Below are 13,673 nucleotides of genomic sequence, written 5' to 3'. Positions count from 1 at the left end.
AAGATTGGCAAAATATCAGAAAAGGAGTTTTAAAGTTACTGGACTAGCTCCTCAGCTATAGCAGAATGGTGCTCCTATCATTAGGAGGTGCAAATGTGCCCTCTGCTGTGCTTGTAAGCAGCCTGATACCCTGAGGGGCTGCTCTATCAGCTGGGGCTTGTTAGGTGAAGGAATGCCCTGTCTATGCTCCTTGTACAGGAGGGGACTTGTGTAGAAGCTACTATTGCAGCTCTACATTTTACCCAGAAATGCCACTATGAAGCGGAAATCCTGCACTGGCTGCCTGAGCAGTTTTAGGGCTGCTTTGCCTGGGAAAGATTATTTCGTGGTTGGGAATTGTCTTGTTCCCTTAACTGTTAATTTTCAGACTTTTCAACCTTTGGGCTGGGTCTTAAATCCATGCAGGGACTGAAGGTGGCAGGTACAGAGTGTGCTTCATGCTGAGCAGGTATCTCAGCAGGAGCATGTTACACTCTTGCTTTGTGATCTGCCTATAAAACCCTAACTGGCCTTGGGCCTGCATACTTCCCAGCCTGCTTGTCTCTCTGCCACACTGCCACAGCTAAGGTCAGTGGAAGCACTCAAGCTGACACTCTTTGAGCTTCAGGGAAGGAGTTGTTAGTAGGGCATTTTATCTTGCCATTTATCCACTTGTATAGCCCTCTCAGCCTAGTATTTGAGAACCTTTTGGCTTTGGAACTTGCTTCCCACTTGGTCTGAAATCATCCACGTTTATTAATCCCTAGGGCACACTGAAAAGCTTACCTTTTACAAGGGATTTGGGGAAGGGGATTTTGCTGAGGAGCTATCATTAGTTAGTTTTCACACCTTTACTTTGCTGTAAGTACTATCTAATTCAGTGGTTCTCAAACTTTTGTATTGGTGACCCCTTTCACATAGCAAGCCTCTGAGTGTGACCCCCCCCCTTATAAATTAAAAACCCATTTTTATATATTTAACACCATTATAAATGCTGGAGGTGAAGCAGAGTTTGGGCTGGAGGCTGACATTTCACGACCCCCCCATGTAATAACTCCGCGACCCCCTGAGGGGTCCCGACCCCCAGTTTGAGAACCCCTGATCTAATTACTGCTGTGTACAGTGGAGGTTGCTGCAGGTTTTATGTTTATATTGGTTTAAAATGATTGCCAAGGATGCCCAGAGCTTAGGACACACACCTGTTCTTAGAAGTCTATGTAGATAAAATACAGCGGCAGAGTGATTTGGAATCATGCGATTTTTCTACCCCAGGCTCATGCTCCTAGGTTAGAGGAAAAAGCAGATCAGAGGAGCCATTCTGATGTATGAAGAAGAAAATGTTCCATATATTTCACATCCACATAAGCAAATGAACTTTCAAAAGGTGTTTGTTTGCCCCTCTATAGACATGAACATGAACATAAGAATGGCCATACTGGGTCAGACCAAAGGTCCATCTAGCCCAGTATCCTGTCTTCTGACAGCTGTCAATGCCAAGTGCCCCAGAGGGAATGAACAGAACAGGTATCATCAAGTGATCCATCCCCTGTTGCCCATTCCAGCTTCTGGCAAAGAGCTAGGGACACCATTCTAATAGAATTAATTGTTAAGCGCATACCGCAATGTGAAAAGAACCCCCAAAACTGCATTAAAAGATAGCGAAGGTTGTAACTTAACCCATCAAATGTATGGAAGTTTTCAGAATAACATCATTACTTAGGCACAAGAGAACACATTATTGTTCTTCTACTGAAGCTTATTGTGACCACTTATTCAGAGCCTGATCCTTAATTCTGAAGCCCATATTTTTTTTTGGTTTAGGTAACAAACTTAACATTTTTACATTTGAATTTCTTTTATAACATGTTTCATGAAGAAATCTTGCTACAGCTATCATTACACTCTTGTAGACATTACCCCCTTTGTAGCTGATATCCCATTCTATGTAACTCAATGGGAAATCTCCTTAAATGAAAATTCCCCCTAAAGCAGATGTCCTATGCAACACTTCAGTTCTATTTAAGTCCTATATTAAGGGCTTAGTTGGGACCAAAATAATACACTTGGCCTTGCGATGGCAACCTGCACCAGCATGAATTTCGCCTAGCATGTGGTTCTTGGAGATAATAATAGAAAAGGCTGTAAAAAGTAGTTATGCATACAAAGTCACTAATTTATAAAAGTTTTCTGCTTTAAAACATATGTGGGTTATTTTAAATAAGAAAAGGCATCAGGACATATTGAGATACCCATGTCTGCAAAATTTCAGTTCCTAAAAATCTCTCTTTAAGAAGTCGCTTAAATATATGGTAGATTGCAGAATGACTTGTGAGGAACTGTATTGTGAAAGAGAAAATTGCTTAGATTTCTCAAAATCAAAAGAAAGTCAAAGAAAGAATCAGCAAAAAGTCAGACAGTTCAAGCAGCCTATACCGCTGTCGAATTACATAGCAGATCCAGAGACAGTACTAAGCTGCTCACAGAATTAGCTAGGGAGTTTGCCAAAGATTAAATGCCACCCATTAAGAATATCTTGGTACTTGGTTTCTGATTGATATGTTGAAAGGAGAGGTTATATTGGTAGTTATTCTGCCAAACATCATGTTGCTGGGTGGAGTAATTAATATGCATTGCCTCCTCTCTTGTTCTCACAAGGCAGCTATGCACACATTGCTTGAGAAGCAATGCATTGTGTAAATGTCCTTGTCTGTATGGGGCTAAGCCACAAGTCAGTCTAGGGAACTCTGCATGCACAGCTCACAGGTCTAATTAGTACTCACTACTCTACTTATTCCGCTGGGTCTCAAGCATCAGTCAGAGGAGTGCTCCCCATGTTAACTAAAACCCGACGCAGCATAGGGCGTGCTTAGCAACTGGACTTGCACAGTGATGTTGAGCTGGCCAGTCACATTTACCCTCCGCAGAGTTGACCAAACAGCTAGAAGGGTATATTCCTGCATCCAGGAGGACTGAAGTGGGGAGGACACTGCAAGTAGCTCGTCCTCTAGGGTGACCGGACAGCAAATGTGAAAAATCAGGACAGGGGTGGGGGGTAATAGGAGCCTATATAAGAAAAAGACCCAAAAATCGGGACTGTCTCTATAAAATTGGGACATCTGGTCACCCTATCATCCTCACACCTGTCACGAGTGGCAGGGATAGCAAAAAGAGATAAGTTAGGCATAGGTTTTTGACCTAAGGGTGCTGGGGGTGCTGATACACCCCCTGGCTTAAAGTGGTTTCATCATACCCAGGGTTTACAGTTTGGTTCAAAGGCTCTCAGCACCCCCGCTATACAAAATGTGCCAGCCCTCCTGAAGATAGGATGGAAATGCAGAGCCGTAAAACAATCAGGGTGCTGTATCCTGACAATGCTACATAGTGATTGCTGCAGTTTATATGTCACTGTTGCCACACAACACTACAGTTTCAGTCTCTTGTGCTGTCATTATTTGTGGCTGTTATGATTACATATCTGCTGGTGAACTGGGCATCCAGGTCACCTGACTCCCAGTGCGGTGCTTAGAGCTGGTTGAAAATTTTCTGGCAATGTATTTTTCAGTGGAAAATGGCTTTTTGGTGGATGTTTACATTTTGACATGTTAACATCCATTTCTGGCAATTTGTTGAGGTTTTAGATGAAAAACACAAAAAACTTTAAATTTTGCAGTTTTCAGTGGCCAAAAACTGGGGGGGGGAGGGGCTGTTGGTTTTTCAGTGGTCTTCACTATGTTGGTGGATGGTGCCACAAAGGGATAGGGAAGAGACAGAGCCAAAGTTTATTCACCTTCCCCCCCTCCCGTCCCCATCCCCCCCCCCCCCCCCCCCCGTGCCTCCAATGATGGAAAAACTTAATGAATTTTGCAGGACATTAGGGAAGAAGGAGAAAAGCATCAGGCTGCAAAAGCCATAGCAATTTGTGACAAATATGCTCTTATTTACTGGGTAAAAGAGTAAGTGAAGACAGATGATGTGCAGACATATATAAGGGAAAACAACTGACCTTTAATGGGTATAGAAAAATAATGGCTTTCATAATGGGGAAAGAGTTCAGAGAATTACATGTTCCTAAAACCCATGATGAATTTTGAAAGCTAAAACCAAACTTAATGTATTCAAAAGCGACCAAAAAACCCACACACCTGACCAGAAATCAAATACCCAGTTTGTAGCTGCATGTTAGGACATAGCCAGTGTAAGTATGGCAGTATAGTTGGGGTGATTTGTTGCTACTTAATCTTTTGTGTCATTTTTTTTCATTCTGCGCTTGCTTTGTGTTTAGCCCTCTCCTGAGCTGTCACTTGTTCAGAGGAAACTAGTATATTGCGGGTGTAAAAAGCATTTATGCTTTCTTTTTCATGAGGATCTTTGGTTCTTTTCTTTTTTCCATTATTCTTTTATGATGGAATTAGAGAGATTCTTTTTTACATTATTTGAAACAAGAAAAACTAAATTTATCCTGCTTTTGTGTCTCAGCAAACTAAGAGAATAGCTTCTAAAAACTCTTCGGGCATCGGGTACTTTTCAAAATAAACAGAATGAGGAACTAAGAATTGAGCACAATTTCTCTACAGTTGTAGGCACAGATACTAACACGATTTTCACTCCCATTCATGCTGACTTAAGAAAGTTTGTGTGCTGCAGATTTCAAGTGTCTCAGCAAACAGTCCACCTTTTAGCTCACCTCTACTGTGATGTCCATGTTTACTCTTCTCACTTGTTTAAATGACAACCAGATTCACCAATGACATTTCCACCCATACAGTTTATTGAGAAAAATGCCATGAAATTAAAATGAATATTATTTATTTTAGAAAGCATAAGGATAAAAACACTGCAAGGATACAGTACTCATGTTGATGGATAAGGATATGTAACTTGGTGCTTTGCAGTCACAGGAGGCTTGCCATCTTAGACCTTTCTCCATTTAATATGCAAAATGACTGCTGCTCATTAACTTATTTATTCATAATTTCTTTTAAAGCTCTGTAAACTGAAATCTTTGATTCATTCACCAAATAGTCTTCCCATACTACCTCCCCCCAATGTATCACAACAACCAGCTAGAAGGATAAACTCTAGAGGTGGGAGTGCAGCTCAAATTCCATGGCCCTTCAGTTCTTCACCTGTTAGGTTCCAGTTGTAGTGATGATTTTTGTGATTTGGGCACATGTACTGAATTGTTAAGACCACAAAACTCATTACCACAGGTCACTGAATAGCCAGTGTAATAGCTTTTGATCATTGATCTGGGGATGAAAGGGTCTATATCCTATTACAAATCCTCTGAGCTATCTAGTCAGCCATTATGGGCCAGATTCTGCCTGGTTCTTAAATGGGCACACAATAGTGGGATTGGGTCATATAAGGAGCTGTGGTCCCCCTTCCACAGCCCATGCAAGAGCCAGATAGCATTATAATCCCTGCACTCTGGACCTACTCCTTTGGTGGTGCACAGTACCCTAAAGAAGCCAGGGCCAGAGCTTCATTTTTCCCTCCCCATGCCAAACACAACATGCACTGGCCAATGGAGCAGGCTGGCTGCACTGGGGGGAGTATACTGCACCCAGCTAAGGAGTGTAGCAGCAGACAAGTAGCCTCTAAGCTCTGGAAGACATTCTGGCTCTTTGAAACACAATGCCTCCTAGTGTCTCCCTAGGGTATCAAGTATCAGGGGGCAGCCGTGTTAGTCTGTATCTACAAAAACAACAAGGAGTCTGGTGGCACCTTAAAGACTAACAGATTTATTTGGGCATAAGCTTTCGTGAGTAAAAATCTCACTTCTTCAACAGATGCATCCGAAGAAGTGAGGTTTTTACTCACGAAAGCTTATGCCGAAATAAATCTGTTAGTCTTTAAGGTGCCACCAGACTCCTTGTTGTTTCCCTAGGGTAGTGTGGCACCTCACAGCACTGCTGCCCCTTTCTCTGGGCTAAGTGTAACTGACACAATCAAGCTCTGTGACAATACTGTGCTGATGCATTTTTAAGAGGGAAGCTCTTAGCTAGGTTACTGAGGGCCTTCTTCCTGCACTGTATTTCTAAAGGCGATAGGATTGTATTAAGTCCATCCACATCATCTTACATTTGAACTGCCTGACTTTGGGCAGTTTTGTTATTACTTCAGAGGGAGGTACAGTATTTTTAATGTACAATGATTAAAAAAAATACTTAATAGCCCAGTTTGTTTGAGCCATCTGAGATTTATCCTTCAACTCTGATCCTTCTGACAAAGTCCATACTTACGAGTGTCGTTTTGCAAACACAAACACAATCCATCACAAACATAAGGTATTTATAGAGTTAAAATGTGCCATTTAGGCACAGCCTGGAATTAGGAGGTACCCTGGGGGTAGCACCAAACCTTTTGTAGGGTGCAATTTGTTCCATCTTGTGCAGCCAACCACCTCAGCTGGCCAGTGCATAGAGGGTTCAGGGCCATGGCTGCTGCCTCCTTCGGGGTGTGATTTCCTCAGGGGAGCACCTGCACTCCCCAGAGCATAGGAGCTATAATTTTACCTGGTCTTTGCAAGAGCAATTCAAGTACTTCTTTCCCCTGTGCACACATGTCATGACTAAGCAGAATCTAGCCCAGGGCAAATCATGATTTTTCATTACCAGATGCATTAAATTTGGCAGTTGCATAGCAACCAAGTATTTGCTATTAGTTTATGATGGATTAAAATACAGCCTGGATAAATTACCATATATACACATCTACCTCAATATAACGCAACCCGATATAACACGAATTCGGATATAACGCGGTAAAGCAGTGCTCTGCGGGGGCGGGGCTGCGCACTCCGATGGATCAAAGCAAGTTCGATATAACGCGGTTTCAACTATAACGTGGTAAGATTTTTTGGCTCTTGAAGACAGCATTATATTGAGGTAGAGGTGTACTCATTCATTAGCCCATTCATTTATATGCTGACCCCCCCCAAGATGGATAGGTAAAAATAGCAAAAACTATAAGACCCTTTCATAAGCCGACCCTATATTTCAGGGGTTGGCAAACTTTGACTCCTGGCCCGTTAGGGTAAGCCTCTAGTGGGCCTGGACATTTTGTTTACCTGGAGTGTTCACAGGCACGGAGCGCCTCAGCTCCCAGTGGCCGTGGTTCACCATTCCCAGACAATGGGAGCTGCGGGAAGTGGCGCCACTTCTCGCAGCTCCCATTGGCTGGGAACGGTGAACCACGGCCACAGGGAGCTGAGGGGCTCCATGCCTACAGACGCTCCAGGTAAACAAAATGACAATGTATTAGATATTCAATTCAATGATTCCATAGAGTTTAAAATCATCAAATTTTGGTGTAGACCTGTTTATAAGCCGACCCCCACTCTTCGATGGGTCACTTTTTTACTAAAAATATTCGGCTTATGAACAAGTATATACGGTAATTACTTTGTGGCATCCTGAGAAATTGTCAGGTATCTAAGATTTTCTCCAAAGATATGCTTTCTGTTGTCCCGGTCTGTGTTGGCTACCTGCCAGTACAAGCTTGGCACTACTGCAAACTCTCTAACATGACTAGAACCACTGCAAGGTGTGTAATTAATTTTCAAGCTGTACAGTGCACTCAGGTTTATGCTTTTGGTTCCAATTTTTAAAATACTTCCAAGGAAATCTCCAGCTTTTTTGTATTTTCTATAGAAACTGAGCCAAGATGTGTCTATTCTTAACATTTGCTACTAATATGCTCAGTAAACAGAAAGTGGGAGAGCTGGAAAAGGAAATCTAATATTGTGAATATCCATTTGTTTCAATTGCTGTCTTTTCATTTTATTTGTAGCTGTGCCTCCACTCCCTTAACCTTGGCAGAAATCCTTAGCCTCCACTGGCCACTCCCAATTTCATTTAAACCACTTAATAGTTAAAAAGCCTCAACTTTATTTACATAATGCAAACACAAATTACATAGCACAAGGTACCCTCTGCCAAAATACGATGGAAAATGCTAATCTCTCCCCAGTCAGGAGTAATAGCTGGGTCCCGCTGTTGGATACCAAAGAAATTCAACGAGAGGCCAACTCTCTCATCTCTATTAATTGATCAGAATATATTCACCCTCTTGGAGGAAATAGGCTTTTATTCCCCACTCAGGGCCAAAACTAGTTTGTACAGCAATGATCCTTCTGAAGTGAAGTGATCCACACAGTTGTAGCAGCAATCTCGTGAGTGCTACATGTTAATGGATTACAACATTTTTCTCTCTTCCGCTATAATGCAATCCTAGTTTAAATCATTTCTGTATAGCTGCAGCTTCTTGATTAACAGAAAGGATGGGGGCAGGATGGGGACTTTTTAGCCTAAGAGCCAAACGTTGGAGAGCACTGGCACTTTTGTCCTGCTGATTCCCCTCCCTCACCTGGCCTATTCCTCCTTTGCATGGTCAGACTGCTTTTTCATGGCTTACCTCCTCTATGCCCTTTACAAGTAAACTCAGCAGAGGAAGAGGAGTACAAACGTTGTCATTGAGCCATCACCCTTTGTCCCTCTGGGGAAACCTTTATTTTCCTCTTCCTCTGACTGTCCCGTGGCACAGATATCTGCAACTGAGGGCTAGCCCATTCCTTCAAAGCCAGCCTCATTACTGCGTGGTGGGTGGGGCACCCTGATGGAATGGCAGCAGCTCTGCTCCTCACATACCAAATGCAGCATATCCACAATACACTCAATATCTCCGCTGTCAGGCTTACCTCTCTGCCTAACCGGAGGTTCCCTTATGGTACTTGGTGAGCTGTTGCTGTGCTAATATGCTGGTCATCCGTCTTTAAACAAAATTATACCTTGTGTTTTCAATAATGCTATTTATGCCACAGGGTAAAGCATTGTAGCATGGGTGGTTAACAGAAAAAAGGGCAGCATGTTTTGTCTAACTTAAAATAAGTATTTTAAAGGTGGGTACTGTGGTGGTATGTAAGTAATACATGACCTCTTGCCAGCTTGAAAGTTGCAGATTCGTAGTGATGATGTGAATTTAGAGTAAGTGGGGATTCTGCTTTCAGTCTGTTGGAAAACAGAGAGAGGACGGGAATTGGGAACTATTCCATTTTGTAAATTAGCTGCTCCATGGTTTAAGTTTTGGGAGCTTGTTGGAGTGTAGAGTGCTGTGATAGTGTTCTCACCAAGTTGTAATCCCATTGTAGTACTGGGAATAAATGTACATGGACAGTTCTCAATCTCCATGTTATACAGCAGCCGGAGTTATGGCTGGGGAGAGGCCTTGGCAACATGCCTGCAGTGGGGTCATTCTGTCGAAGCCAGGGGAGCGTAGGAGGCCAGAACCAAAGTGGAAGCATGGGTACTCTCTGCCTCAATTTCTGTCAAATTTGGGAGTGGGACTTTTGCGGAGAGGGCAGCTCCCCTCCACCATAGGATAATGATGTGCCTGGGGTGTGTGGGGTGTCTCTATGGAGGAATCATCACACAGATTCCTCCCCTCATAGCACCTCCTGTGGGTGAATCAAGTGAGGAGACAAGCGGGGTCTTAGGTTTTAAAAAGCAAGTTGGGGATTGTTTTGTTCATCAGTTTAGCTGACTTTAGTCAGGTTTCTGCTCTCCGTTTAAATCACTGACTGATGCATCTTACTTTGGGATTTAGTGACATTCTGTGAAATATAATTTTATTCAGATGCTGGTATTGATATTAGGGTGTGTGTGTGTGTGTCTATATGCTATATATGAATATATATCAATTTATGAGCATATGCATGAAACAAAACAATAATACATCCCCCCCTCTTTTTGTTTCTTTTGCAGGCATAGATGTTCTTCACCAGTTAGGCCTTGGTGGGAAAGACATACAACATCCATCAACAGTGTCTACAATGCCCTTGTCATCTGTTCCATTACCTCAGGGGGTTCACTTAACAGCATCAGGCGTTGTTTTAACCAGAGATGCACACATTGAATCCCCTATCACTCAAGTCATACCATCAAGTCTAGGGAATCAATTCACATTATTGATTGGGCTACACTCTTATAGAGTAAACAATGCTTTTCTTTTCAGTATTAGAAACAAAAACAGACTGCTATTTGGTGTACAGTTGCTACCAAGGAAGGTAGTGGTATATATTGGAGGGAAGCAGTCTGTATATTTTGATTACAGTATTCATGATGAACAATGGCATTCATTTGCTATTGACATTAGAGACAAGACAGTCTCAATGTTTGCTGAGTGTGGAAAGAAATATTACAGCAGGGAAACACTTTCTAAAGTACAGATATTTGATTTGGATGGTTTGTTTACCTTAGGACGGATGAACTCTCAGTCTGTCAGCTTTGAAGGAGTAATATGTCAACTGGATATTATCCCCTCTGCACAAGCCTCTGCAAACTATTGTAAATATGTAAAACAGCAATGTCGCCAAGCTGAAACATACCGATCTCTGCCAGCACCTCCCGACACATCAGCTGGGGTGTCTGTAAACTTTCCAAGCAAACAGTTTGGTGACAACACCCAATCTGAACATAAATCATTTTACACACAGAAAGAAGCATTAAACCTTCCTATTAACAACACTGCACCAGTCCATTCCCTACCTGAATCCTTAGCGTTAAGAACTGTTACTCCATCGGAGCTTGCAAAATCTGAACCTCAGTCCACAACAATTAGACCTGAAGCAAGTGTCCAGGAAAACTTCAGTCTGTCAATTCATCAACAGGGCTTGATCAAAAAGAGGAATGGCACCAAAAAAACCCTGGGATCACCTCAAAATAGTTCAGATAATGCCACAGAAGATGCAGGCGGAAAAAGTGAGCTCCCCCTCATTTCTCCTGTAAAACAGAGTAAGATCAAAGATGCAAAAACACAGGTAAAGGCCAAGCAGCATTCAGATGAACCCCTGGAAATGCAACAAATCTTAAATACCACACTATACAGGGCTACCGTAGACCTGTCTTTGGATAATCAGCTCAATCCATGGGAGGAAGGTGCATTTGATGCTGATGAGACTTATGATGCAGAAAACGGTTATGAATTTGATGTTGAAAGTTACAGTTATGATTATGAAGATCTTAACAAAATGTTTGAAATGGAGAATACAAGAGGGCCAAAAGGGGAAACCGGACCTCCAGTAAGTTGTCTTTATTATAAACATTAATATACTATAGCAACACACATTTAACAGAAGGGTCTGAAATAAGCTCTGAAAAGTATGGCAAAACTGAGACAGAAACTTCTTAATGTACTGTATAAATGTATGGTTGCCGTAAGATGTGCTGTCCAGAATGTACTTTTGGCATAAATGTATTTTTTTGTACACTGACAGAGTACTAAGACACTCAGTTGTGGTAAAATGATAAGCAAACCAGATATAGTGCCTTTTTTATTTGAAATGCAGCAAGATATTTATAACTGCACTAGATATAAATAGCTACTTAATAAAATTATAGGGTTGATGCATACAGTACATAAGTGTTAAAACTACAGCGTGACCAAAATGGATAAAATGAGCCAAAGAAAATAAATGAATTTCTTATAAGAATGATAGAAGATTCTCAGATGAGCAGCACTCTTAGGGTATGTCTACACTGCAGTTAGACATCCACGGCTGGCCCATGCCAGCTGATTTTGGCTAAAGGGCTGTTTAGTTGCAGTGTAGACGTTTGGGCTCGGGCTGCAGCCTGACCTCTGGACCCTCCCATCTTGCAGGGTCCTGGATTCCAGGCTCCAGCCTGAGCCTGAACGTCTGCACCACAATTAAACAGTCCCTTAACCCAAGCCCCACAAGCCCAAGTCAGCTGGCATGAGCCAGCCACAGGTTTTTAATTGCAGTGTAGACGCTTAGAGGTGATAATCACATGATGGAAAACAGTTTATTCAGGTAGAAAATATTTGCATGAGACAGAACACAAAATCTAAATCAGGAACTCCATTCCTGTGGGATCTGAATATAACCATATATTTAGAGCATTCTGATGCTACTTAAAATTCTAATTATTGAGGCCACTCTGTAGCCCAAGCCCCTAGGGCAGTGGTTCCCAAACTTGGTTCATGGCTTGTTCAGGGTAAGCCCCTGGCGGGTCGTGCAGCTCCCATTGTCCGGGAATGGTGAACCGCAGTCCCTTGTTTTGCAGTTCCATCACAAAATGCATTTAATTAATTATTGTGATAAGCAACTTCTGAAATGTGTGAAAATGCATGTTTGTATTTCTTTACTGTGAACTTAAATGTCCTCTTATTTTATATGTGCAATATCCAAACACCTTCCTAATATTTGCAGATAGAAACTAATTTATGTGAGATTGCAGGCTGACTGTAGAATGTTCCCCAACATGCTTAACTTGAGTAATATGATAGTTGATTCTTATTTGAGTTTCTGGTTGAGCTCCAGAAACCATAGCACGGAGTAGATAATTCCACTTGTGCTCCTCTGTGTGTTTGTGGTTATTACTGGAACGTTATTTGATATATGTCAGGCAGCCTCTAATATGTTTGAATAAGTCCATAAATTTAGTGTGTGTATTCTCTCTCAGTGCAGCAGACATCTTTTCATAAAACTAGTCATCAGCAACTAAAAATCCTATCTAAGAGCCCAATTTCTACTTTAAACAAGATCCAGATGCTAAGGGCTAGAGAGACAATTAAGAAACGATGTGTTAAAAAAGTAATTTAAAGATAATCCATGAGTGATCTTGCTTGTTTGTCCTGAATATGAGGCCAGTCCTTCATTTTGTTGTTTTTTGCCCTTTGTAACAATATTTCTATAGTTATATCGTTAAGCCCTTGGCTGTCATCAAGATGTTGTTAATTGTTGTTTTTAAAGATGAGGACATTTTATAACTACCAATAGATTGTGTTGAATTGGAAAGGATAATGCAAAAAAATTGCATGACAAGATTTCAGTCAGTCAGAAAAATCAAATCTGTTCTTTCACAAATAGCACTGAAATCTTTATGGGACATATTGTTTATTCTTGGTACTACAATAGCACCTGGGGCTCTCAACCACAATCAGGGCCCCATTGTGTTAGGTGCTGTTCATACATGTAGTAGGAGACAGTCTGTGATTCAGAGGTCTTGCAATCTAAATAGACAAGATAGACAAAGGAAATGTTAATATCCCCACTTTATAGAAGGGGAACTGGAAAATGCAGAAAACGTAAGGATCTGATCTAGCAAAACACTTAGGTATGGGCTTAACCTTAAGCATGTGAGTACTCCTATTGAAATAAATGGGACCACTTGCATGCTTAAAGTTAAATGTGCTTGGGAATGGATCACTTGATGATTACCTGTTCTGTTCATTCCCTCTGGGGCACCTGGCATTGGCTACTGTCGGAGGATGGGATGCTGGGCTGGATGGACCTTTGGTCTGACCCAGTGTGGCCGTTCTTACGTTTTTATGTTCTTTGTTGGGTCATAGATCCTAAGTATCTTACTCAAGGTAACCCAGAGGGAATCTGTGGAAGAGTCAGGAATTTAGCCTAGATCTCCTGAGCTCCAATCCAATGCCTTCACCACAGGACCATCCTTCTTCTCGCATAGGGGAAGATGTAGAGTTTACTGCCACAGCAGGAGCTCCTGAAGGGAGCCTAGCCTTCTCTACAATAAGGTTTTGGAGGTAACATGCACCAATGGGATCTCTGGAGAAATGCAGCCCGTAAATCCAGAAGAACACAGGGACTGCCACTCTGATTGGCCCCTATTTCATGGGGAATGTTCTTTGCTCCCTCTCTGAATCTTGTA

At 41.9% G+C, this 13,673-nt stretch overlaps 1 protein-coding gene across 5 annotated transcripts in view; it reads left to right on the top strand.

Moving 5' to 3' along the window:
- Nucleotides 1-13,673, top strand: part of COL24A1 (collagen type XXIV alpha 1 chain) — a 234,615-nt gene that overhangs the window by 17,613 nt on the left and 203,329 nt on the right. For all 5 annotated transcript variants that reach the window (XM_065554165.1, XM_065554163.1, XM_065554162.1 and 2 more), the window contains exon 3: nucleotides 9,744-11,059. In XM_065554165.1, the coding sequence (XP_065410237.1) occupies nucleotides 9,744-11,059 (1,316 nt within the window). The remainder of the gene's footprint in view (nucleotides 1-9,743; nucleotides 11,060-13,673) is intronic.

The sequence above is a fragment of the Chrysemys picta genome, chromosome 8 (assembly GCF_011386835.1).
Source record: "Chrysemys picta bellii isolate R12L10 chromosome 8, ASM1138683v2, whole genome shotgun sequence".
NCBI lineage: Eukaryota > Metazoa > Chordata > Testudines > Emydidae > Chrysemys > Chrysemys picta.
The sequence above is the reverse complement of the archived record's forward strand: the minus strand, read 5'-3'. Positions and strand labels throughout refer to the sequence as shown.